The 27,148-nt window shown below is 39.1% G+C and overlaps 2 protein-coding genes across 12 annotated transcripts in view; both read left to right on the top strand.

The window, feature by feature from the left end:
* The window catches only part of dock8 (dedicator of cytokinesis 8), a 58,883-nt gene extending 38,016 nt beyond the window's left edge, over positions 1-20,867 (top strand). For all 4 annotated transcript variants that reach the window (XM_008418357.2, XM_008418358.2, XM_008418359.2 and 1 more), the window contains 19 exons: positions 56-207; positions 1,759-1,941; positions 2,150-2,276; positions 2,522-2,609; positions 2,726-2,822; positions 3,895-4,029; positions 4,262-4,414; positions 7,941-8,099; positions 8,189-8,289; positions 9,411-9,603; positions 10,165-10,308; positions 11,489-11,620; positions 11,834-11,968; positions 12,327-12,416; positions 12,993-13,229; positions 13,518-13,661; positions 14,829-14,935; positions 18,758-18,928; positions 19,494-20,867. In XM_008418357.2, coding sequence (XP_008416579.1) covers positions 56-207; positions 1,759-1,941; positions 2,150-2,276; positions 2,522-2,609; positions 2,726-2,822; positions 3,895-4,029; positions 4,262-4,414; positions 7,941-8,099; positions 8,189-8,289; positions 9,411-9,603; positions 10,165-10,308; positions 11,489-11,620; positions 11,834-11,968; positions 12,327-12,416; positions 12,993-13,229; positions 13,518-13,661; positions 14,829-14,935; positions 18,758-18,928; positions 19,494-19,545 — 2,600 coding nt within the window. In that variant the 3' untranslated portion in view covers positions 19,546-20,867. The remainder of the gene's footprint in view (positions 1-55; positions 208-1,758; positions 1,942-2,149; positions 2,277-2,521; positions 2,610-2,725; positions 2,823-3,894; positions 4,030-4,261; positions 4,415-7,940; positions 8,100-8,188; positions 8,290-9,410; positions 9,604-10,164; positions 10,309-11,488; positions 11,621-11,833; positions 11,969-12,326; positions 12,417-12,992; positions 13,230-13,517; positions 13,662-14,828; positions 14,936-18,757; positions 18,929-19,493) is intronic.
* Positions 20,868-21,499: 632 nt separating this feature from the next.
* aopep (aminopeptidase O (putative)) overlaps positions 21,500-27,148 on the top strand; it is a 109,013-nt gene continuing 103,364 nt past the window's right edge. For 3 of the 8 annotated variants that reach the window (XM_017306883.1, XM_017306885.1, XM_017306884.1), the window contains exons 1-4: positions 21,500-21,590; positions 22,971-23,686; positions 23,896-24,065; positions 24,627-24,846. In XM_017306883.1, coding sequence (XP_017162372.1) covers positions 23,007-23,686; positions 23,896-24,065; positions 24,627-24,846 — 1,070 coding nt within the window. In that variant the 5' untranslated portion in view covers positions 21,500-21,590; positions 22,971-23,006. Of the gene's footprint in view, positions 21,739-22,970; positions 23,687-23,895; positions 24,066-24,626; positions 24,847-27,148 lie in introns of all 8 variants that reach the window. The other 5 variants (XR_001776945.1, XM_017306882.1, XM_017306881.1 and 2 more) reach the window with 3 other exon arrangements.

Here is a 27,148-nt window from a genome sequence, read left to right as displayed (position 1 = left end):
TGTAACTCCTCTCTGCTTCACTTAAATTTGCCCGGCTCCTGTTTGTCTTTTTCAGTTTGTGACACGCGCGCCGGCAAGAACAAGACCGGCGAATCCGAGGATGACCTTGAAAACGTGCCGCCTATCAATCAGTCTGTTGCCATGGCGATTGCCGGGAATCCCTTCAACACGTTGGGGCGTAACGTTCTCATCTCCATGGCATCCCTGGTAAAGTTTATGCTCCCAATTGGAATGACGATTGTAGAGTTTTAAATGGGTTTAAAAACTTTTGTATGGCTTTGCTTTGTGAGTGTTTGGCTTCCCAACAGGTGAGCTGGGCAGATGCTGATTGATTAGCTGTCAGAGCCACACATGCACTTCATCCATCCTGCAAAAAAAGGAAGAAAAAAAAAACTCACTCATTCACATAAACACGCACATCTGTGGAAGATGGTTTATGGCCAGGCATTGCCGACATAAGTGAACAGGGCCGTCCTCCTTGACAAACACATCCATCAAGCTGTGGCTGCAACAACAGCAGCACACGCACCAAAACTGAGCACCGCCATTCTCTTCCACTCCAGAACATGAATCAGTTCCCTCCGTATGTTGTTACGAGAAATGCTGTTGCGGAAAGAGCGGTTTTCACGTGAACGAGCCCTCGGCCTGGTAGTTGTCAGAAACCGGAGGAGCAGCAGCCAGAGCGCCGGTTCCTCACGTTCAGGCAGCTTGCCTTCAAACGGAATATTCATGAATCATTTAGTCGCTGCAGGAGAATTGGTAATGCGCACATGGAAATAAACAGTGACATGTTTTTGCTTACATGCGATGGTGTTCAGTGTCGGTTCTGCAGAGCATTGGCTCAGTTCAGCTCCGGACAAAAAGAGACTTGAGTAACCGGGTTGTAGGTGGGACACATAGGGCAGTGGGAGCTTAATGGCTACATTTATCAAAACTGCCACACAATGAAGCAGCAGTAGTCATCCACAGCAGTGATTCATCATCACACGAATGAAGCTAAATTAATCTGCAGGAGATTAAAGGCCTGTTGAGATGGGGAGGAGCCATATTTCTCTGAAGCCAGAGTGAAAGAGCTGACCAATCACTTCACAATGGGGTTTAAAGAAGCTTGTGAATGATATACTATTAGATACACTTATTGATGTACCTCAGCTTGACCCCTTAGAAAGAGGATTGTGGCATGATTTTGAGTTGGGTTACCTATAAAAGGGGTGCCAAAAGATGATGCATGCAAAGACTTGTATCTCATAAAACATCCAAATGGGGGATCAGAACCAGAATAAATGTGAGTGCTACTTAAAAATGTTTTGGATGATAATACATCAACTTTGTCTTGAATTCAATTCATTAAGCATTTTAAGAATCGTTATCTATAAGTTTAGTAAATTCTTAAATGCTACAGAAATTAGCATGATATAAAACTTTTTTTTTCATGTGTATAAAGTGGTTTGCTTGCAGATCTTAAATGAAAGAGACAATAAAAATATGCAGGCACAAAATGGTCTTATGAATTGACAAAGGTGCGATTTGACCCGGAGGCTAACCAGACGCTTTGTCCACCGTGTTTGTTTTAAAAGTGCAGCTTGGACAGAACCAACCAATGACCCAAGCTGAACTCGGGTTTATGCACACACGTGCTGCTGCAGACTCCAGCCTGGGGACTCTTCAGACATATAAATACGTTATAAATCAAACTTATGTTTTCCCTTATTTTGTATATAATATAATTTGTATCCGTCTGTCTTCATGTGTTCCCAGCAAGGTAAATCTGTTGCCACCCTGGCTGCAGACACCAGTCGCCACCTGCTAGTTTGTTTCCTCTGGGTGATGAAGAATGCTGATGGAAACCTTATCCAGCGCTGGACCGTGGATATGCCTCCTTCACAACTCAATAAACTGCTGGAGCTCCTCACTATATGTGTATCTTGCTTTGAGTACAGGGTCAGTTTTGAGCCTTTTTGTTTCTTAATGGCACAGATGGAACAATTTTCCTTTACCTTTATTTAAAAAATAGGATAAAATGTGCCGATTCTAGTTGTATTTTTCAAATTTCTTGCCTGCATTTACATATTTTTTTTATTACAAAATATTCAAATTGTATGAGTTGTGCTTTCAAACTGGTGATTTTGTTTTTAATGTGCATCTGCAGGGTAAGCAGAGCAGTGACAAAGTGAGCACACAGGCCTTACAGAAATCTCAGCAGGCCAAGCTGCAGCTAGAAGAAGCCCTGCTGAGAGGAATGGGAGCCCGTGGAGAAATGATGAAACGGGTTGGAGGTAACATTTGTTGTGTTTTTTTTATTTTAAGGAATACAACTTTTCTTTGATGTCTTGTCATATAAAAACAAATCTGCAGAACAAAGCCTAAACAATTTTCACATAAACTCTCTTCAGCATTAAGGTTTAAGCATTTTTTTTCCAATTAATGAATTCTCAACTAGTTTTTTTTTTTTTTACTTGTTTGACAGTCTTCTTACTTTATTTTCCTGTTTATTCATAACTTATTTTTGAATTCTTGACAGGAACGGACAGAACTGTGGGTCAGAGAGAGAACCTGCGCTGGAGGAAAGACCTGACTCAGTGGAGACAAACAAACGATCGACAGGATAAGTACGATTACCATTCGTGACTTCTGGTTTTACTCTAATTACCAACCCCTATTTCCTACAGCCAATATGTTTTTTTGTTTTTTTTTTGTGTGTAACCTTTGTGTCGTCGCCTTTCAGAACAAAAGCAGAGTTGGACCAGGAGGCTCTCATCAGTGGGAATTTAGCCACAGAGGCTAATCTTATAGTCCTGGACCTTTTGGAGACCATAATACAGGTCGGAAAATGATCTTTTCATAGTCACATTAGGACTGTCACTCAGCTTACTGAAGTAATACAATTTACGGCAAATGACTTCAAATACAGATTCAAAGCAATTAAGAGAAACAGAATTATAAAAAGAAACAGAACTGGCATGAAAACAAGGAAACAAGTTGTACAACTGCTGATCTAAAGGCTTTTAAAATGAAAGGCAGCTTTTACAAACCACATAAATTATGGTTAAGATTTTCTATAATTATATGTAATTATTACACTTGTAAGTCTTTTGCCAGTTTTTTAGCTCCAGTGATGGCATGGAAATGTTTTTTGGTGTGGGCGTCATCTCTTCCCTAATTTATTTCATAGCGTCTTCAAAAACCTCAAAATCAACATTTGGATAAAACCTTCCTACTTGCTAATGTGGAATAATTTTGGCAAAAAGGTTCACAGCAATTTGCTTGGATTCAATCGCATTTTGTCCCTTTTCCCTTATTCTTAATATTGACTGGATGCGTTTGTGCTGCAAGGAAACCTCTATTAGCTGAAGCTTTCTAACCCTTAGAAATGTGTCAGGAGCCAGGCTTTCAAATACTGTCACAAACATATAAAAGTAATTCGAAAGGTATTTTTCTATTTTTATTTAGGAATTAATTTCTTGTGCCCTGCAAGTACTTTACAACTTTACAAATTTAGCCTATATTACGAAAGGTTTTGACACCACTGGTCTGCACTCGCCTGGAATTTTACCACAATATTAATTCTTTGTTTAAAACAAAGTACAACATTCTAAAGTATAGGCCCAGGTTTTTGTTGCACTGGCAGAGATCAAAATTGTATGTTGAGTCTGATCATGGTGAGCTTTTCGAAGATGATGGTACAAGGAAAACCTCAAGGTAAATCAGGGTGAACCATCAGTTATTCCAAATAATAATAGATAACAGTGTAATTGACTCACCAGATGTTTTAATCTCGGTTTGACATAGTCGGTTTGCTGTGTTGTGTCCTCTCTGTGTTTATTTACCGGGTTCCACCCGCAGGTGTTTCTATCTGCATTTAATGACTAATTTCTCCATCTGCTCTGTGTGCAGGCGGTGCCGTTAAATGAGTGTAAAGATAGCATTGTTGGCGGCGTGTTGAAGGTGCTACTCCACTCTCTCACCTGCAACCAGAGCACCACTTTCCTCCGTCACACCTTCAGCACACTGAGAGCACTTGTCGTCAAGGTAGTTGCATTATCATAATCGTGTGTGTGTGTGTGTGTGTGTGTGTGTGTCTGCTTTTCTGAAAAGGATGCCGTGTGTGTGGGTTGGTGTCATTACACAAACATTATCTGAGTCTAAATTAGATGTTCTTATTTGTTTGTGTGGGTGTCAAACTGCTGATGTAAGCTAGAATTATAGACGTATGTAAGCACACCGGCTTGTAGAGCACACCTGATGGTTTGCTTGCGTGCAGTTCGGAGACCTGTTGTTCGAGGAGGAGGCGGAGCAGTGTGCAGATCTGTGCCAGAAGGTGCTTCAGTACTGCAGCAGCCCTGTTGACGAGAACAGGAGCCAGGCATGTGCCACGCTCTATCTCATCATGAGATACAGCTACAGTAATGCCAGCGTAAGTTAATACACACACACACACATACACACAACAGAGCATCCCCTTAAGCTTTGTAAAAATCCTGCTTTAAAGGTCTCCCTGTGCAAAGATTAATTCATAGTTGGTCTGTGAAGTTAATTTACATCCTTTCAAATGTTTTCATACTTCTTGAGCTTTTTTTTTTTTACATCTGATACCTCAACATGTTTTACTTATATTTCATTTGATAAGCTAACATAAACTAGCTTGTAATTGTGAAGTGGAAGAGAAATTATGTATTTTTTAAATACGTTTTAGCAAATCAAAATCTAAAAAGTGTGGAATGCTTTGGAATTAACCCCTATAAACATCCCTATGTCTGTGCCACCACCATGTTTTACTACAGTGATGGTGTGTTCATAGCGGCGTTATAATTTACTTATGAAACAAAGTTCTGTTCAGGCCTCCACTGACCAGAGCCGCTTCTTCCACATGCTTGCTGCATCCCCTGCATAGCTTGTGGAAAGGTGCTATTTCTTATTTCTTTCACTCGACAATTTGTCCATCTCCAGTTTGCTCTACCTGAGCTGTGGACCTCTGCAGCTCCTCCAGAGTTACTGTGAACTTTGCGACTGCTTTTTTCATTCTATTCTTTCTTTGTTAGATCTGTTTAGATTGGGTATCTGCAACCTTTGCAATCCCAAAAATATTTACAGATATCCTCTAATCTAAATTAGTTTATGGACTCTTTAAATTTTCTTTACCTGTATTTTCTTTTTATCAGACTAAAGAAAAAAACCCTCAAGCTTTAACAAAATGGTAATGAATATTGAATATTTGTGGAAGTTACATCAACTAAGTTGTGACCAAAGGACAAATATTTTCTGCACTTAGTCATTCTGTTGTGTAAATTGCAAAAATCACACAAAATGACTCCTAGGGTTAGAATTTCTAGCACCTCATTCCTTAGCTCTTTAAAATGTTTGGCTAAAGGTGCCAAGTGGCTTAGAGATGGAGCAAACACACAGTATATGGAGGCTATAGTTCTCGATGCAGCTGTCCCTGGGTTTATTCCAAGAGCCCCAGTTATTTACTGCATATATCCCCACTTCTCCCTCTGCTCTTCTTCCTGTCAAACTATTCATGAATAAAGCCCACTAGTGCCACAAATTCTTAAAAAAAGAAATTAGACCGACATTAATTAAAGCAAGTGCTAAGGGCCCACAGAGTCACCTGTGGCTGTGCAGCAGCAGGCTGCAGACTCGTGTTTTAAAGTGTAGGAACATAAATTACTGAACCGTAAACAAATTAAATTCTATGACACCAGATTCTATTAACTTGTCCCTCCGATAACTTCTCAAATGTTTTAAGGCCACCAAAACACTTTGTAGGTGCTTTTCCTTCTACTTCACAGTTATGCCCTAAGTTGTGTTGGTCTAAAACCTCAAATCCCAGTAATACACATAGAAGTTTGTGGTTGTAATGTCACAAGTGCTCTTTGCAAGGCATTGTAAATTTTGTGCCAGTGAGAATTCAGAATGGCTCCCTGCTTCAGACCCATTGAAGCAACGAGTCACTCAGATCTTTATCCTATCTGCTCTTCCTCTCTGCTCAGCTTTAATGTCTTTTCCATGTCTATTCTGAGCGTGCAGGAGAAAGTTCCTGGTGAAGGATGTGTCTCTAAGTAGAGAGCAGAGAGATATGTTACCGTCTGTCTCCCCATGTTCCTACCCCTCTTTAACTAATGACACCCCTTCTGTGTGTGTGTGCGTATTTCAATATATATGCGTGTGTGTACGCGTTTGTGCCACATGGGGAAGGAAGAGAAGGAATTTCAAAGGGCCCGGAGAGTAGAAAATCTTGATGAAGATAGAGGAGTGTTTGTAACAGAAGTGAAGCAGCAATAGTGGGAAATGAAAAAGACAGATCTAAAAGGAGTCGCGAGCATAAGACGGAGTATCTTCTTTCATTTTCTTCACCGGTTCGATAACTGCTGCTGCAGTCGATATTTCCTGTGTTTACAATCTGTTCACTTTAATCAAAGTCAGGCGCCTGTCTATGGAACACGCTTACACACACATACATACAGTATCTCCACTTTCTAGGGAGTCTTGCCCCTCTTCGTGTCCCTGTTTATGTTTGTTTATACAGTGTATACAGAAGGAGCTGTGATCTGAATTAGCGTAGCAGCCAGATGAGTCATCCATACAATGTTTACCGTTTACCTCTTTGTTTATGGTCTGATCCTGTTTTCCACCCACATTTTACTCTCCATCTGTCACAGACACCTATTTTTTCATCTCGTATTTAGCCTTCTTTGTTTAATTTTGGATTATAACAATAAAATGAGAAAATACCAGGAACACACATCCAGTTCCAGTCCTGGAAAAGTGAGAATAATTGTCAGAAGTTAGAGGGAAGAGGGCCAGATGAAGCTAAAAAGAAAAAGAAAGACAAAGTGGTTTTATGTGTTGACTTAAACTGTCATTAAGTCCGTATTGTAGGGCAAACACACACATGCACACACGCACACGCACACACACTGAGTTAGAGGGCAGTGATGAGTGGTGAGCCCCTGGCTCCATGCTCAGTTGAACAGAATGGGGCCGTAGAGATGATCCATGGGTGATTATGTCTCTGCTAATGGGAGATCATTTCCCGCTTAGCCAGTCATGCTGGAGATGGATGGGACATCTCGCAAGCACGGGCACCGTCTTTCGTACATTTGCTCGAGAGATGGAAGAGTGTTTGTCAGGCTCTTGTTCTTGGCCAGGTAGTGTGAAAGAGGAGGAGACGAGAAAAGAGAAAGGGGGGTGGAGGGGACAGGTATTTGTTCTTCCTGTTTTAAATAGGTTTAGTTCATGACTGACTGTTGTTTCAGTCATTTATTTACAATTAAGTTAATTGTAAACAGATACAGATTTGAAATTATTTCCATTCAACCGAGAAGTTTATTTCTTGTAGAAGATTAAACAGACGCCTATCAAAAAATAGCAGAACAGTCTAACTGGATTTTTGAACAAAATTATAAATAAATTACATGATATTTTACCCTCTTCAATAATCAAAGGAATAATTCTATATCGTCATCACATCAATGAAATCCTCGTTAATTCTTTACCAGTTTTCGACATGCTGTCACTGGTATTTTGAGAATTCATCTTTGGCAATGAGCTCCAGTTTTCTGAGGTTGGAAGGGCCCCTTGCCATCATTTCAGAGTTTTGCTCCCACTGATTAGGATGTTTTGAAATGACAGCTTAGTGGTGATTAAGGTTTATGTTTTTCTTGTTTCCTCTTTAGTTTGGATCTATTGGTGATCCATTTCTTTGAATCTGATTCAGTAAATTCATTTCTAATAAATCGGCTGTTTTCAGATTTGGTTGGATCTTTGCTTTTATTCATTCATTTATTATTGCTCATTATTTACATAATGAGCAATATGCAAATATTGCTCATTATCTTGAAAGTGAAGTAAAAAGCACCTAATTCTATCAATATTCTTTGTGAATCTGTGGATAATTCACATTGTATGGTTAATTGTTGTGGGTTTTGCGTTCTTCTCAGAACTTTTCAAGGGTGAAGATGCAGGTCACCATGTCACTGGCCTCACTGGTGGGTAAATCATCAGACTTCCAGGAGGAATATCTAAGGCGCTCCCTCCGCACCATCCTGGCTTATGCAGAGGAGGATGCCGAGATGCAGAACACCCAGCTGTCGTCACAGGTGAAGGCTTAAACACAGAGTCAGAAACCACGAGCAATCCTGATTAAATGTTCTAAAAAGCATGATCTTACTCATGTCTGGATGTTCAGGTGGATGAGCTATTAAGAAACCTCAACAGCATCTTGTCAGACACTGTGAAGATGAGGGAGTTCCAGGAGGATCCCGAAATGCTTATGGATCTTATGTATAGGTAAGAATGAAAAAGAGCCTGATGTAAAAAGAGGTACCTCCTTCTTTCAATCTGCCTCTCTATATCCTCTTTTTCTTATTTTGCTTATCATTCTCTTGCTTCTTCCAAATCCCTCAATGCTGGTTCTTATTTCTCTGTGGTCTGTGCTGTTTAGCCCCTATTTGCTGTCTTCACTATGGTAACCATGTGGTAGCAGTTTAGTCCTCTGATCTGGTTTTGTGTATATGCAAAACTAAACGGCGTGCGTACAAATGCGAGAGTGCTTGTGTGCGTTTGAGAAGGAGCAAGTGGGGGATGCATCGAAACAAAGAGAGCATACATGTGCTACTGTTGATTCTGGCACCCTACCTCGTGACTCAGTGATGTATCGCGTCTTGTTCGTCATGCAACTTTCTGTTCAGGCTTTGCTAGTCACCTGGTGAGTGGCTGTGTTGACAGTCCTGCAGGAGGACCTTCACCTACTCATTTTTTTACATGCACCTAAACATGCATCTCTGTGCACTTAAAGTAGAGGATTGACAAACATTTGAGATGCAGAATACGTTTTTACTTGTAGTGCAGTGATTCACTTGTTTTTTTTGTTTTTTTTAAATAAATAATAAATGAGTCATTTCAGATTCGGAAAATATTTTTTTATTTTTCTTGATACCACTTCACTATAGTAGCTGAATTTTATGTTACAGCTCCCACGCTGGTCCACATTTTGCTCAAGTATTATCAGTAGGCCTAACATTTACTCATATTTTCTACATTTTATTTGGAAGTCAGTTGATTTATTTCTGTTTTTCTTTACTTTATGTGTAGTGGAGCTGTGTCATACTCTTTGTTTTCACATGAGGATTTGAGCTGTGAGATATTTAAGATGTTTATTATTTTCAACTAAACAGTTGTGAACATCATTTTGGTCTATCTCCTAAAATCACAATAAAAACCTTGAAGTATACTAAATGTTCCCACTCAGTGTGCTCTTGTTTGTGCTGCAAAACAGTTTAGTTTTTTTTTTTTTCTCAGTTGAGTTGCTCTCGAGGCAGATTTTAATCTTAATTAGACTTGCAAGCGATTAAATAAAGGGTAAAGAAAAAGGAGGGAAAATTTAGGCGCTTTTTCTCTTTATCCTCCAGGATAGCAAAGGGCTACCAGACGTCTCCTGACCTCCGTTTGACCTGGCTGCAGAACATGGCAGAGAAGCACAACAACAGGAAGTGTTATACAGAGTCAGCCATGTGCCTGGTCCATGCTGCTGCTCTGGTGGCTGAGTACCTCAGCATGTTGGAGGATCACAAATACCTTCCTGTTGGAAGTGTCACCTTTCAGGTATGCAGAGAAATGGCAAGAAACATATTGAATGATGCTGGAGGAAGTGATTTTAACAAATAACATTAACCCAACAAAGAGACATCCTGATTGAGACTTTATTGACACCTGCCCATGTCATTTTGGTTAGACATTTGCCAAGTTGGTCAAATTAATGCCTTGAAGTTCTTAAGGGGGAAAAAGGGAAGTTGTACGCTTCTACTATCAAGACAAGGTCCACTGAAATGTTTGTTTTAAAAAAATGAGGGAGGACAAAAAAACCCCCAAAGTATGCTCATTTTGCAGCCAGCTGACCTAAAGCGAAACCAAATGGAAAATAAACGGCTACAACGGTTCCGAAAATGATGGCACCATAAATGAGGCGTTTCTCATACAAGACCTTTGTAGCACCCTAATAGCACAGGACACTGAATTCTGTATCAGTCAGCAGTTCATTGATTGGATGATAATCCAGATGGTTCCCTCTCACCGCAGCAGGACACATCCTTTTAAGCCACTTGATTGATTATTTGATTAAGTGGGCTAACTAATTGATTCGGCGACTGATTTTTTTCTTCACAGAACATTTCCCCCAATGTGCTTGAGGAGTCAGCTGTGTCCGATGACATCCTGTCCCCGGACGAGGATGGCGTGTGCTCGGGACGGTACTTCACGGAGAGCGGCTTGGTGGGATTGCTCGAACAGGCAGCTGAGCTTTTCAGCAATGTAAGACAATAAAGATATAGCAATGCGAAATATGTACCACCATCTGATATTATTGCAAAAACTACTGTAATTCTTCACAATTTTGAAAATATCTGGTTACATGTGTTCAAGGGAAATGCAAATATTGATGCTGTTAATTTTATTTGCCAGCTCTTACAATTAATTATATTTTCTAAACATATCATCTCAGCCTTTAATCTGAGAAAAATATTGTGAGGACTATATATATATATATATATAATTTTTTTCCCCAAAACATCTTTAAAATATAAAAAATAAGCGCATGCTATTTTTTAGGGTAATTGTAATTAATGGGAACTTTTCATGAATAATTCACCACTTCCTGTTATTTTTATCCATTTGCCAATCTGATAGATGAGGAACCTTTATTATTTTTGCCTCTATTTGCACTGAGATCAGACCAGTGATTGAACTGCATCACAGAGTGTTGTTATGGGGTTCAGAATTACCAAGTCTCCATAACAACCATCATAAACCTACTAATAAATAAATAAAAAACATTACTATGTGATGAAACAACCGTTTCACATAACTGTTTTATCAAACAGTTGTGTGTGAGGGAAACGTGGAGTTTGTTGAACTCTGTGACTTGAACTGGAACCATGTGCATTGATAAGAACAAGACTTTTGGAATGTAGTTCCCCAATAAACATGCAACCAAAGAACCACCATTGTGGGGTCAAGAGGAAGCATTTAGATCATGGAAGGAAAGGATGATCTGAAAGGGTCTTAAGATTGAGATTTTCAGCACCAAACACTCAGGGGATCAGATGTAGCCTTGTTTCTATTCAAAAGGGATATTTTCAATCAAAATCTAGCATGCCATAACAGAAAAAGGGTCTTCATTGAGTCCTTCAAGAGGATAATTAGACTTGTAGTCAAATCGACACAAAAATGGAAGTTTAAACTCCTATGGCCTTGTCAGTCCCTAGATCCATATCCTATTGAAAACCTAGAGAGATTACGGCAAGAAGAATTCCTCATTGAAAGAATGATTCCTCTTTCTGTATGATCCAGTCTTGTTAAATGTTCTAAATAAAAGCCCGAGTGACATCCTGTTGTACAGGATGGGTGCCAACAACTGAGTCACATGTGACCTATAAGTCATTTATAGATATATGGTTCATCTTCATGCTATAACGTGTGTTTTTTTTATTAGGGTGGTCTCTATGAGGCAGTGAATGAAGTGTACAAGATCATCATACCAATCTTGGAGGCTCGAAGAGATTTTCGAAAACTGGCTTCCACACATGACAAGCTTCAAAGAGCTTTTGATAACATCATCCAGAAGGTAAAGACTATAATGAAACTTCTAATTTATTCATCTAGGTGATGTTAAACATACAATAGAAAGCCATTTTTTATGAGGCTGGAAGCCATTTTATAAAAAAAGCTTCTCTTAATTAATCCTCATGTAAAAATAGAATTTGACATAATAAAGAAAACATGGCACACGTGCCATAGCGATTAAGCTGATTTAAACTCTTCTTGTTTTCCCCGTCAGGGCCACAAGAGGATGTTTGGCACCTATTTCCGTGTGGGTTTTTATGGAGCCAAGTTTGGAGACCTGGATGAACGGGAATTTATTTACAAGGAGCCTGGAATCACGCATCTGCCCGAGATATCACACAGGCTAGAGGTACAAGGGACTGAACTGTATGTGTGTTTTGACTGAAATGAAATGGGAAGATGGTGCCCAGCTGGACTGGTAGAATCCCATAACAGCAGAGGGACTTTGAGTGAACAGCATGAGAGAGTGCAATAACTAGCAATTATCCATCTGTTTTTCGTGAGCCTTTTAGGAGCATGGAAAAATCATTTACATGCTTGTGAGGGAAATTAAGTCCATATAATGTCAGCATCAAGCGTTCATCTCACCACGGAATTGGCTATGCTGTGCTTTATAATATCCTTTAAACATCAACATGGATTAGCCTAAGATGGTCAGTATTTTACAAAGATTATATTAGGTTAATAAAATCTTTCCCTTTTCTCAGAACTTCTATAGCCAGTGTTTTGGAGATGAGACATTGGTGATGATTAAGGACTCTACACCGGTGGACAGAAAACTGCTCAACCCCAGCAAGGTAGGTCTCTGTACTACTGTATTACACAGTTTTTCCACTGATGTCTGTCAAACATCAGTGAGTCAGTATGAAGTTTAATGGTTGAAACTGACCAACAGATAATAGACACTAAGCGGTGGCACTGCCAAACACTTTTCTTTGCTTAGTCTTGGTTGTTTTGCTTCTTTGCTTTCCAGAATAAACTAAATTTATTTGCATTTAATTGACCACCCTCTCCTCACTCATCAATATATTTTTGCAAAGTAAATACAAAGTCTTTGGTGCATGTGGACTGGATATCCGGAGGGGATTCAAAACTATGGCCCACTTTGTGCATGGATCACTCTCTTGACCATTTACACATGCTCACTCTCTAGGCTAGTCAGGTGTCAATATAGCATCCTCCTCCTACATACATGGGTAAAGTATTCCTTACCCATATGCAGTCCACACAATCTCACTCAATTTAAACTGTTCCATCAAGAATCCATCTTCAGTTTTCAATGAATGTGATGGAAAACATCAAAGCAAAGCAAAAACCTGAATTGCACAATGCACTAAATCTCGGTTCTCAAATAAACCACCACTTCTGTCTAGGCGTATATTCAGATCACATACGTGGAACCCTACTTTGATGACTATGAGATGAAAGACCGTCTAACGAACTTTGAGAAGAACTTCAACCTGAGGCGGTTTATGTACACCACGCCCTTCACCAAGAGTGGACGACCTCGGGGTGAGCTCAACGAGCAGTACAAGAGGAAGACCATCCTCACCACCATGCACGCCTTCCCCTATGTCAAGACACGCATCAATGTCATCCAGAAAGAGGAGGTCAGTTCCATTTAAGTAGTAGTTTCTAACCACTTTCAGCACAAAATGCTACACATATTTGCCCTGGTCTTTGTGGAATAATAGAAATATGATTATTACAGCCCTTAATCATAAAAATGTTAAATCATAAGAGCTTTTTTGAAACCATGACACCTGTCATGGTTTTTTCACACATTCAAGATCAGCGTGAATGTGAAACTATTGCGGCTTCATACCAGAGACCAACCCATGCATGTTTGACATTAACACCATTAAATCGCAATAATTTTATGTCTTTATCCCTTCTAGTTTGACCTTACTCCCATAGAGGTGGCCATAGAGGACATGCAGAAGAAAACTAGGGAGCTTGCAGTTGCCACGCATCGGGAGCAACCTGATGCTAAGATGCTACAGATGCTGCTACAAGGCTCTGTGGGAGCCACTGTTAACCAGGTAAGCAGGGTTTCAGATTTACTTTTGATGTGCTAGCTGGTGTTAGACAAATCTACAGTGTGTTTCAAAACAAAATTATTTTAAACAGCTGTTGACATCTTAAATCAGGCTTACCATGATGGACATTATTAGTGCGGCTGACGATAATAACTCTAAACACCAGTCTCTGTTTGTAGGAACTCCTAAGATGACTCCTGCTCAGTTTTGTCATACAATGAACATATAGCAAACTAGATCACCTTTATTTCTGTTATTACATTTACAATTTTCATCTTTGTCCAAGTCTTCACGTGAGACAAAAGACAGCGATCGCACATCAAAGCTTTCATCCTATCTATAACCTTAATCCTTCCTTTGCTTCCTCTTGATTCAGTTAAAACGTCAATCCATAGACCCTTTCTCCTTTCATGTCTCTGCTGTGTGGCGTGTTGAACCGGAGGTCTCTTTGATCTGATAGCTTCCAGGTTCTGCCAGCATGGCGAATGTTGGAGTAATGACAAAGCAAGCTTCAGCGTCTCCGTTTCCTTTCTCCCCTTATGTTTTATCTTCCAGCGTCTTAATCTGACAGTTTCTCTCGCTCTGACTTGATGGTTGTATACATAACGCTAATGCTCAGCAGCTTGGTAAACATATAACTCCTGACTGTAATCAGTGCAGGAGGCTGGATTTCTGCCTGTGCATGGACCTGTAGCTCAGACCCAGGACTGAGGCCCAGGCCCAATGCATTTATGATGCTAATCAGAGCTGTTTAACTGTGCCTGTTGTGATGCGAGCTTAGTGTGAGCGTTCTGTGGTTTTATGATGAATATAAGTTAGGATAACAAGATTTCATGCTGGGGAAATGGCAGCCAAATGGTGGCGGTACGCAGGCTTGGCGGGGACTTTAGCCATTCAGTACGCTAATCATGTCTCCTTCTCTGATCTGATCTCTTCCTCATGCTTTGGTTTAGTGCCTTGTTTCCTAGTTGCATTAGACAATAAGTTCATTTCCCCCCATTTCTAAACGAGAACCATTCTCATCCCTTCTTTTGTTCATATGCTCCCAAGCACTTCCTCTCATTCCTTCCTCTGCCGTGTTTTCCTTTCTCTTTCTTCCTCCCTCTCTAACTGTGTCCCTTTGTGTTTTGTTCCTTCCCTCCACTCTCACCCTCTCCGCCCACGCTGCAGGGCCCGCTGGAGGTGGCCCAGGTCTTCCTGAATGAGATCCCGGCAGACCCCAAGCTCTTCCGTCACCACAATAAACTGCGCCTGTGTTTCAAAGAGTTTATAATGAGGTAAGACGGGAGCAAATGATCACCACCTTATGATGCACACCACAACAGATTCATGCAAAATTGAAAAAGGAAGCATAAACATACTGTACTTACCACCACCAGTGTGCGAATGACTGGATGTAGTGTGACGTGCTTTGGGCTCCTCTGGACTTGGTACAGGTCATTTGCAAGCACAGATCATTTACCACATGTAGATGCTTTTTAGGTGAGTGATGGAAGTTTATGAGCCCTTTTTCATTTCTCCAGTCAGTCTGTTTAGTGTTTTTGGTTAATGGCAGCAGCTGACAAGAATAAAAAATGGAAAAGAATCAAACTTAAAAGAAAGTCTCTTTGTAGAAATGACAATATCCCAGGGGCTGTTTTCACAGGTCCCTCTTGAAAATGAGAGCTGCATCTCAACGGGGTTTACCTGGTTAAATAAAGGAAATAAAATATATATATATATATATATTTTTTTTTTTTTGTGACAACCTGAAGAAAGTAAAAATCCTCCCTAGACATTGCATGGTCTTATTGCTTACATTATGTAAATGCAGGAGACTAAGGGTTTTCTAAATTAAATCAAGTTATAGTTAAAGAATATAAATTGACAATTACATTTTAATCCCGCTTTCTAAATGCAAATTTAAATTTGGGTCAAAGTGCCAGTCATCTACAATAAAAAGGCCTTTACTGTAGCAGTAAAATCTCACACTAATGCATTTGAAGCATCGTGTCTTTATTAGAGGACAACTGTAAAATAAATCTCATGTTAAGAATTAACACGGGATGTTTCTCATCCAGCCTTGTTTGTCTCAGTTTTGTTTTGCACACTATAGCTGTTCAATGTATTGCAAATATATCATCATGGCAACTTCAGTTGCACAATATTCATATTTCAAAGGATTGTTTAGAGTGCAATATTTGTTGGCTGGTATATTCATCCAGTAATATACTTCAAGTCTTCATGCTAATGTACTATATACATTTTCACAAGAACAGATGATCACACTGGACACAAATGATATTTCCCAAAATGCTGAAGGTCAGGGAGTGATGGAAACATAGAGAAGAATGAGGGGAAGGAAGAAAAAACGCATATTTTGTGATTATCGTCATTGCAGTATTCACCAATATTATCACAATCACAAGATCTTCTAAAGTTACATATCTTTAATAGACACACATGTGCCTTTTCAAATGCCAAGATCTCTCAAATTTTGAACAGTGACTATAAACAGAGGCTGAACTCCTCCCCTGGTGAAGGTTTCTGAAAGTCAAGGCTGGATTCTTAAAACTGTTCAGTGTGAGATTATACTGCTGAAGTAAAAAATGATATATTGTAAGACTTTTTACACATCTTTGCCAGAGGTTTCATCGTCTCTGAAGGGTTCTGGTTTTGTTCAGATTATTTCAAATTTTGTTAAAATGTAGTTTTCCTATATTGTGTATATCCTAAATGAAATCTTAACCTTCCTGCTGGTGTCAGAGCGACACTGTGGATGTTTGTGCACGGGTGTCTTCATGTTTGTGTTTCTGGCCACTCATCTCCTGTGCATGTGTGATTTGTTTCCAAAAGATGGTTTACATTTTTCTAACCAACATGTTGCATCCAGCTGCCTTGATTGCTACAAGCAGGTTGGCAAATATTTACACTAATTTCAGAAAGGTTTATTTTTCTATTTTAGATCCAAATTCAAACAAGACAGCATGTGATTAGTGTCCTAATCTTCAACAACAACAAAAAGCTGCTCTTAGTTTTGTTGTATTACTTTTACTTCCCAATAGATTTAATGTGTTGCACCTTAAACAAAATGTCCGTCCATCGCACAGTGATCGGTTCTGTATCGGATAAACTGTATGTGAAATCTCCAAATGGTTCTGAGTTATAAAACAACCTTTAGGTATAAAAATACTTTTAAATTATAAGTTGTATTTAAATTACAAGTGTATGCAAACAAAAAAAACAAACTTTTAAATGAAACTGGTAGATAATCACATGCCCACTATGATCCAGAAAGTAGCATTTTTCCCTTAGCTAATAAGCAAAGGCAACATGTTTTTTGTTTCCCATTAAAAAGTCAAAAGCTGCTTCACTTCTTCTCCTCTGTGCCTCTTAATAGCATAAACTTGTTCGAACCTGCTCTTGTAAAATACATAATTGTAGAGATTAGGACTTAAACAACGGGGTTTTTAGAGGGGGGTTGATTGATTAATGAGTATGGGCCTGCCTGTCTCGAGCTTTGTGTTGCTGTGACTAGTTTGTAAACTGCCTTTGGCATTAAGCTATTAAGCTGGAGGATGATGTTTGACGCATAATGCAACAAAATTGCTTTTCTTTCAGACCTAATGCTATAGACTTAAAAAAAATAATTGCCATCACTATGATTAGTAAATCAAGCCCTGCTGGGTGCAATTTGATCTCGGTATGAGTAGCGCTTTTATTTTTTGAAGGGTTCGAATTCTTCGGTGTATGCAACATTTGTGAACAAATAAAGCATCATAAATGATCCCAGAATCCCAATCTGGGAGAGCATTAATAAGAAGCAGCCAAGAGGCCGAATATGCAGCAGCTCAGGAGCAAAACCTTGTAGGAAGCTTCAAAAGACTTCAGACTGGGGCAACAGATCACCTTGCAGCAGGGCATGAACCCTCCACATACACCCCGAATCAAATAGTTGTCTTCAAAATATGTGCAAATACTAAAACTGCCCAGTCAAAGTCCAGATCCTCGTAAGATTTGTAGCATGACTTGAAAACGCACACTGTGTATTCAGTCTGACTGGGCTGAAGCCGTTTTGCGTAGATGAATAGGTACAAATTTAAATGAAAACAAGTTGATGGAGTATAAATACTTTTCAAATGCACTTGTCCTCCATCTTGATTTTGATTGTGTGCTTACAGTGCTGGAGATTTTTTTAAAAATTTTTTTATGTCGCCTAGGAAAATACAAGGATGATGCCTGAACTTGTGCAAGCAGATCTTACTGTAAAAGACCATCCTTATCTTTTGATTTACTGGCAGAGTGATGCCAAATATCTAAAATGTTCATCAGATGGAACGTTGTTTAGTCAGTCAGTCAGTCAAACACCAGCAGATGTTTTGTGACTCTACCATCATTACCGCTTTTACTGAACATTCTTACGCAACCCTAGAGTTTCCATATTACCTTCATTAAAAGCTAAGAGATAAACACAGACATGTGTTTGCAATCAGCGCCTTCTTTCTTATTTCCTACATCGGGCTCTGTATGTTGGCCGTTAGACATGTCGTGATAGAGCACTGTGGAGAGAAACCACACTCCCTCTCTGCTCCAGATCCTTTTAGTGCTTTCCTTCATAACAAGGCTTTGTCCTTTTTCTAGCACATGAGGGAGGCCAGAATGTTTTATTTGTTGGTTAGTTGTTTTTCCTCTGCTCTGTTTAACTTTGCTCTGGGTCATGCGCGGTCTGTTTCACATTTCAGCAGGAGTACTTGGAAGGAATCCAATCAACATATGGAAATTCCCAAGAGTCTAATAAACTGGAAACCCATTTAGAGATCTGGTGTGGAAAGGACTCAGATTTATGTCAAGTAGTTACAGGACATTGTTAGCATGGAACACTGCAGTTATTCTTGAAGGTTTGAGTGGGAGAGAGGGGATTATGAATAGATCGGCTGCTCAGGATTACTTCTGGAGTTCCTTTTAGCTTTAAAGTTATTGTATATATATATATATATATATATATATATATATATAAAAAAAAATGCAGTAGCGAATGAACTGTGTTTTTCATTTCATGCTGTGGAACCAAATTTTGCTTATGACAGCTGTCTCGCATTGTTTTGGTCTCTGTCTTGTAGGTGTGGTGAGGCTGTTGAGAAGAATAAGCACTTAATCACATCAGACCAGAAGGAGTACCAGCAGGAGCTGAAGAAGAACTACAACCGCCTGAGAGAAAACCTGAGGCCCATGTTGGAGAGAAAGATTCCCGAGCTTTACAAACCCATCGTCAGGCCTCGGCTGGAGAACAGGTGAGTCAAGCAGGTGTTTTTATTATTTTATTTTATTTATTTATTGTTACAAGGGAATAAAGGGAGACATTTTATTTCAAGAGTATAATGTATTTTCACCAATAATCCCAACTTGTTGAGATTCTGCGTCAATACCAAATTACTTTCAAGCACAGCTTCAGTAAAGACTGCCACTCATTAGGTATTTTTAGAGTTGATCATCATGAGCTTAGTAGATCTTTCACTAAAATTCAGGTTGGTTTCTGCACATGTCATTAAACAGCATCTATGAGACGGTTTCTCTAAGCAAACTGCCTGGTTTAAATGTGCTAAAATTAGAATATTCTCCTGATAAACATGTGATTCCTCATTTTTCCCTCTGGCTGTATTTAGAGAAGTTAAAGTAAGGACATTTTCAAAATAATAAAATAAACCTTTTGCAAGAAATGGATATTAATATGGCCTTTCTATGAACTGATATTGCACATCTTTACAAATCCCATTATATTTGCTTTACTTTGTAATCCTTACTAATATTATTCCTTGTTGTATTCATTTTTTATGTCTTTTCTGATCCATTGTCCAGGGACTCTTTCAAACGTCTCAGTTTCCGCAGAACTCTGGAGGAAAACTCCTGAGATGCCTCAGCTTGTTGGGCGGTGCTGCAGAAAGGAGAGGGAAACTGTCACAAAGTCTAAGGCATAAAAGAAGATGAGCTGAAAAGAACTGCTGGTGACACCTCGGAAAGTATCTGACGAAAAAGGCGTGTCAACATGGAGGACTCAACTTTTATTATCCTTTTTTTTGTAAATTCAGCATTGTGCATACATGCATGACCACTTTTGTAATGTTATGTATGCTGTATAAGAACAGAGCACAGAAAAAAGGGTAAATGGTTATCCTTAGCAAAGTGTAGCTTTTTAAATATTTCACTGTAAAATCAAGTCCTGATAATGCTGCAAACATTTTCTCCTGGTCAGCAAAGTTCTTTTACTGACCCAGTGTTCATACTATGTATATTCTGCTAATGATTGTGTCCTGTATGTATGTACATCTCTGAATGAACATGCTGATTTACATATGGCACAGAATAAAAGAGTTTGACTGATCAACAGTTCTGGTTGGCGCTACAGAACCTCTGGGTTTCTATGCATGACATTTTTTAGTTTAAGCAGCAATTATTTGAACTGGATGGATTATGCACTGGAGAAACATGTACAAATTTCTGCGTTTGCTTGTATCCTTGTCTTGCTTCCTTACTTCTGGGCATTCAGCATTTAACGAACAAACAGGAGCAGGAAATCCTCTCTGAGGTCTAAACTGCAGCTCGCAGATGCATAAATGCCACTTTTTTTGTATATAGTTTCACTTACAAAAATTAAAAAGTGTTATGCATTTTATTTGATAGCAATTTTTTTGTGTATATAGCAGTTCCAGTGCCAAATTTAAAGCATTTCTTTGTATCTTGCATGAGAAACTTCAGAAGAATTGCAATATTTTTGAAAATCCAACCAGCACAGGCTATGCTGAAATACTTTTTCAGTAAAGATTTGCAATACCTGCTTTTGAACAGGAAATTTTGCTAATCTTATTTACATACATGACTGCTCAACCTGTTAGTTTTATGTTCTAGGTCACAATGTATTTAATGTAAATGTGTTTATTTTTCATAAATGGAAATACATTTTAAATACATTATCATTGCTCAGTTGATTGTATTTATTAGCTGTTAGATTTTTTTTAATGGTTTAGTAAAACAAAGTCATGGAACTTGCTGTATCAACTAAGTATTAAAGTGCATTTCTATTTTTGAACTAATCTAAATGTGTGTTGTAAGATATATTTGTGGCATTCAAATTTGTTGTGTATTTGTTCATACCGTTTGTTTTACTAAGTTAGGAACCTCTGTAAAGCACAATCCTTATGCAGAAAGTTAATAAATTTAACATATGCATATTTATTTTCTTTCTATAATGTCCCGTTTCTTTGTTGGTATAAAAGCACTTTGAGTTCTGCACTAAAAATTACTCTAGATCAAATGTTTGTGTAGTATTAAAAGGAGCATGACCTACTACTAAATACATCAGTAAAAAATTTTTTTAGTGTATCAAGTTGATTGCCAATTTGCTTAGTTTCAATCATTTAATAAATATTGGCTATTGATAGCAAAAACAATTTTTAATATATATATATATATTTATTTTTATTTAATGATTGCAGCCTGTAGCACATAAGTGCATATTATTGTCAGATCTCGGGACGTTTGTAGTTGTTAGTTGGACAATCAGTGGGATTTTGTATTTGTGGAAAATATGTGAAAGCTGTCAGAAGCTAGACACAGAAATATAATTATATTACCTATCCAAACTCTTATGAATCTGTCATTGATTTTAGTTTTTTGTTTCAACTGATTATTTCCCAATTAAAAATAAAAATACTGACCTGATGGACTACGAACAAATGAAGATGTTAAAACAAGATTTCTTTTGAGATTTGAATGATTTAGATGCGATTTTATGTCTTTGGGTGTCCTTGAAGTGCTACAAGACGAGACTTGTGCCGTGGAACTACAAAATCTGCTGTTGTCGCTTTATGGTGACGACATCACTGCTGGACTTCGACAGGTTTGACTGCTCGGCAGTAGAAGTCTTGAACGATAAGCGCTTTCTTGTTATTCTCTGCGGTATGTTAGCAGTTGTTTGCAAGTTATTGCTGTGCACTCTTATCTAGAGGGGGAGCGAATAAAGCTTTAGAGTCGCAATAGTTCTAGTTCTGTGCACTTATGCGACAAATGACCGGTTTGTGATGTAAAGTTAGCTTTTTATCAGCAGGTAACTTCACTGTTTAGTCTCCACACAACAATAACACATCATATGCAGTTACTGTTTTAGCCGTAATGCTGACAAAGAAGTATTTTCTTGTGATTTTGTACAACCCCTAACAAGGTAGCGTGTTTCGTTTTTATTTGTTATTTCCGCACATAAGCCACATAAAGCTGTTGTGAACTTTTTCACATATCTCGTCACGTTACAGCCACTATCTTTAATGCATTTTTAATGGGATTTTGTTGTCGGACATTGACAAACCCAAAGAGAAGTATTTCGAGAAGTAGAGGTCGAATGATAACGTAGTTTTTGAAACGTTTTCACATTAGAATTTGAAAGGTGTGGTGTGCATTTTTTATTCAGCCCCCTAGTCAAGTTCGGTGCCCCTGTTATGCATATTTTAGGTGCTTCCTATCTTTCAACAACCGCCTTAATTGAATGGGTGATTAACAGGCTTCTGCGGCATTTGGGAAAGATTTTGTTGTAATTTGAATAAGGTGTTCTGGGACAGAAACATCTAAGACATACAGGGCAGGGGTACCAGGTTTGGGAGTCACTATCTAGGGGATAATAATACTATTGCATGGCAAATACTAACAATATTTGCAATAGATTTTTATTCCAGAACTCATTAAAATAAAAAAGTGCCTTAATAAAGAGTTGGTAGTTTTAAATCTAACAGAAAACAAAGATGGTGAGATAATTTTTTATGTAGTAAATGTCTGTTTTATATATATATATATGCGCAGAGCTACTATCCTTGAACCTTTAGATGCATCTCTTCTTTTAAACATCTGAACCAATGGCAGAATTACCTCCTCATCAGTCTGTCATTTGACTCAGGAGAGGCCTGGTAATGATCCATTCATTTGTTCCAGGTGTGTTGGAGCAGAGATGTAGCTAAAAGTTAAAGGATAATACCTCTTGAGGACTGTATTTGGGCACTCTTAAAAAGCAAATTATTACTAAGCAAAGTTCATGAAAGATAACTCTGGGTGCCGATACATTTATAGATGGAAAATGGTCATTTTTCAGTGAGAAAGTACTTCACATTTTTCACTATTTGAGCTGCAGATCACTGGTCAAATCTGGTTATAGAAAAAGGGACTGGATCAAGCATCACATGACTCTTAGACTTAATGTTTTAAAGGAGATGGATTATTTGGAGATGTAGACAAAAAAAATTGTAACAAAACAGAAGTTTAATATGCCCACTGTGTTCTTATGTTCTGATTTAGCCAACTTCTGCTCCACCTTGTCCTAATTTCTGCGACATGGAGCCAGATGGGGAGCTTAATCCGGACACAGATGACCTTCCTCTCAGAGCCAATACTAACCACATACTTGTCAGACATTACGTATTGGACCTAATCGTTTGTTTTGACAAGAAGATCATCAGTGGTAGTATTGTTCTGTTCCTTGAGCCTTGCTCTGCTGAGATGGCTAAAGCTAAGGCTGATATTGGACCTGAAACGGGAGTTGGTGCAAGGCAGGAACCCCATGAGGAAGGTACAAAGTTTGGAAGTGACACTCAGGGTTCAGATTTATTTCAGAGCTCCAATGTTGAGGATTTCACCTTAGTGCTGGACTGCTGTGACCTTGAAGTGTCAAAGGTGGAAGAGGTGGACACTGATTCTGTATCTGCAGCATTGGGTTTCCCCCTGACGGCTGCATCTGAAGATATTTCAGTGGACTCACAAGCAGGTTTTATTCAGCACCTTTTCTCCATGCCCTCTTCCCGATGGAAGGAAAAGCATCGGCTCTTTTCACTGTGCAGCCGGAGCCCTGGCGTCCAGAAGGGCAACTCGCTTCACTTTCACACAGATCACTGGAGTTTGCAGGTGAAAAAAATGGGGGTTACAACTTCGCAGGGCTTCCCCCGTATTATTAGGATCTACTACATGACAAGAACACTGGGAGGCTCAGTGAGGTGGACCAAGGACCAGGACAACAGGTTTGCTTCTGTGCTTCTTAAATCACATTCAAATATACACAGCCATGTTGAAGATGATATTACTCATTCATTAATTCACAAACAAAAAAAAACACCTCAGGCAGTTTACAAACTATCTTCTTCAGCGACGGGAGGTTTTCATTGCTCGTGTGAGTTTTGTTGTCCTGAAAGGAGGTTTGTTTATAATTTACCTTTGTTTACCCTTCCAGGGAGTGTGTTTACACCGCCGGCTCTCCCATCAACAACCGGGCCCTCTTCCCCTGCCAGGAGCCTCCTGTTGCCATGTCAACGTGGCAGGCGAGGGTACGGGCCCCCAGTGACTGTGTGGTGTTGATGAGCGGGGAGGAGGAGGCTGTTCCAGCGGAGGACGGGGACACACGTAAGCTTTGAGACCCAGGAGAAGTCAAACTCATCTTAATAATCTGAAATGTTTAATTATGTGGTGAAATATGTCACTCCTTGCAGTCTCTTGCAAAAGTATTTGTTGAAGTTGTTTGGATCTGCGTAATCCTGCAGATCCTTCTTCCCAGCAGCTGTAAGACAGCATAACCATGACTGCTCCCAATAAAATCAACAAGTCTTCACAGATTTAGATTTAGTTGTTAAAAGCAGTTGAAGAACTCGTAGTGTTAGTGAAGAACTGCTAGTGACTTAAACAGACTTTTCAACGCTGAGTATGTTTTACAACCTGAAATTTCAAGATAAAACATGCACCTACCTGGAAAAAATATAGATTTTTTTTCCATCATCACAAACTATTCACATCCCTTAATGTGTATCATTTAATATTTTTGAATGATGGCAGATGATTGAAAACAGGTAGCAAAATCTGAACTGAACATGTATTAAAAAAATGATAAAATGAGCAAATGTTCATATAGTTTACATTAGATCTTTTACACTTTGTAACTGGATATTTTTGTTTATTGTACATCTTTAGATTTCCTGACCTGGAACTATTACGTCACAATGCCCATGCCTGCGTCCACTTTCACTTTGGCTGTGGGACACTGGTGCCTGGTTCCTACAGAGGCTCCTTCAGCTCTGGAAAATGAGGTTGAAGGCGGCGTGGGCTGCAGCTGCCTCAAGGCTGAGTTTGTGTCAGAACTTGCAAAGTCTCCTGGTGAAGTAGCAAGAGGCGCTCCACGTCAGATTGGCAGGTATTTTAATGGTTTTCCTGTGTCCTTTTCTTGTTGTAGGACCTCCTCTTCTCCAGACTGCTATTAACCCAAGTCTGGCCTTCAGCATTCCTTGTTGAAACTTTCCCTCTCACCAGACCAAAAATGGTTCAGTTAGAGTTAAGGTGATGGATAGAGTTCAGAGCATAATTGGCTTTTTATGAGAAATGGGTTAAAGGTAGAGCTGCAGATCATTGCATTTGCTGGCTAGGGGAAATTATCTTTGGAGAGAAAAAAACTAAAGACATCATATTTTTTTTATAGCAGTACAGGAAATAAAGTGCAGGTTGGAGCCATTAGTCAGGTCCAATTCCCACTGGGCAGGGCAGGGCTGTGCCGGTGTTTCCCTCTCCACTGGTTGGTAGGTTGGCAAGTCTGCCAGTAGTTTCCAGTAATCCTCCGCCTCTACTCATGGTTTTTCCTCCAGTAAAAACGTAGCCATAGCACAGAGTCTGTACAAGGGACGTCTTTATGCTCATTGAATGGCTGGAAGGAAACTTGGCTGTAGCTCAGTACCAATGGAAAGTTCCTGAGGACGAGGACGGAATAAGTGCTGAATATTGGGTTAGGGTGAATGAGATTGCATGTCAGCACTTAAATATTTTGACATATTTGTGGTTTGACTTCATGCAAAAGTATTCATACCCCTGACACTCTTCCCATACTTTGTCAAAATACAACCACACACTTAAATTCATCTTATTTTGAATTTAGCTGAAAGACCATCACAAATTATAGCATAATTGCACAGTACAAGTAAAAATAAATGTTATTCAACATGTTTTTACAGTTAAAAATGTGAAAAGGCTGACATTCAGTTCTATTTGGCTCCCTATGCGTTGACATTGCCACTTTTAATTTAGTACAATCACTTGTCACTGGAAGTCATCTAATAAATGATGAAGCATTTGTAGTGGCAACATTACACTGTATAACTCCTTGGCATCTCATTGAGCAGACCATCACCAACATTAGCCCTTTCCATGAAGCACCATGGCGTCTCTGGAGAAGCTGCAGAGATCCGCAGCTCAGGTAGCAAAATGTGTTGACAAGACTACTGTTAGTCGCTTGGTGTTTCTCAAATCTGGCCTTTATGAAAGGGTGATAAAAAGAGAGTCATTGTCAAATCTGAAAAAAAAAAAAAAAACGCAAGAAGTGATGTTTACAGTTCGCTAAAAGACATATAGGGACAAACTGATAGAAGAAACTGCTGGGGTTGGATGAGATGAGTATGAAACTTCTTAGCCTTCTTATAGATCACAGAATATGGGGAAAATAAAACTACATTTGATCCTGAACAGGGTGGTAGAGGCTTTACACTGTGAGAATACTTGATTTCAGCAAAGACTAAGAAGCTTTCCTCAATTATTGAGAAGATGGACGGAGCTAAATATAGGGTAATAATGCAAGGAAATCTGTTAGGTGCTGCAAAAGAATTTGAGTTTTGGCCGGGACACCAAAGATAGAGCTGCAGTGGAAAGGTTTGGACCGTACCAATAGTCATGTATTAGAATATTCCAGTCAAACCAGAAAGGTGGTTCTACAAAGTGATGATGACCCACAAGAGCTGAAATACAGATGACACCGTTCTGATTTTATTTTAAATAAAACATTTTTTAAACCATCTCTCTTTTCTTTCACTTAACGATGAATAACACACTTGTTTGTGTTGGTCTGTCAGATGAAATCCCAATGAAAACATTGTGAAAAAGGCTGCCTAAGAGCTGAGGCTCTTTAAGGGGGGCGGAGCTTAGAGCACCTGTGGATCAGCACGCAGATGGAAAGAAGGAGAGAAGAAAAGGAAGAAAAGGAAGGAGTCGAGTTACCGATAACATTTGAGTAGTTTGAGTTGCCTTTTGCTGTTGTTACMTTTTATTTYCGATGTGTGTGCGTGGAATACAAGTAAGTGATGTTAGRAAGTTAAGAATATTGTTTATGTATCTGAATATTTAAGTTTTAGCGTTAATTGATTGCATGCTTCGTTCACGTGCGCACTTGAGCTACACAACGTGGTTTTGTGTCGTGTTTAATTAKAAAGAATGATTGTGTAACCTTTATTGGTGCAGTTAGTTAAGTAAGTGTGTTATTTCAGTCATTTATTCATCAGACACTGATGTTGTATTATTATTTATAYCTTGTAGAACCACACCTTTACGGCAAAATAAAGACTGAACAGCAAGTGCAGATTGAATCAACCGACTCTGGTTTCTTAGGGGTTCTGACCGGACTCACCACAGTGATTTGACATTTTCATCAGCGAGTTTAAAGTTTCCCTAATTTTTAA

Source organism: Poecilia reticulata, linkage group LG9 (genome assembly GCF_000633615.1).
Source record: "Poecilia reticulata strain Guanapo linkage group LG9, Guppy_female_1.0+MT, whole genome shotgun sequence".
NCBI classification, from domain to species: Eukaryota; Metazoa; Chordata; class Actinopteri; order Cyprinodontiformes; family Poeciliidae; genus Poecilia; species Poecilia reticulata.
The sequence above is the reverse complement of the archived record's forward strand: the minus strand, read 5'-3'. Positions and strand labels throughout refer to the sequence as shown.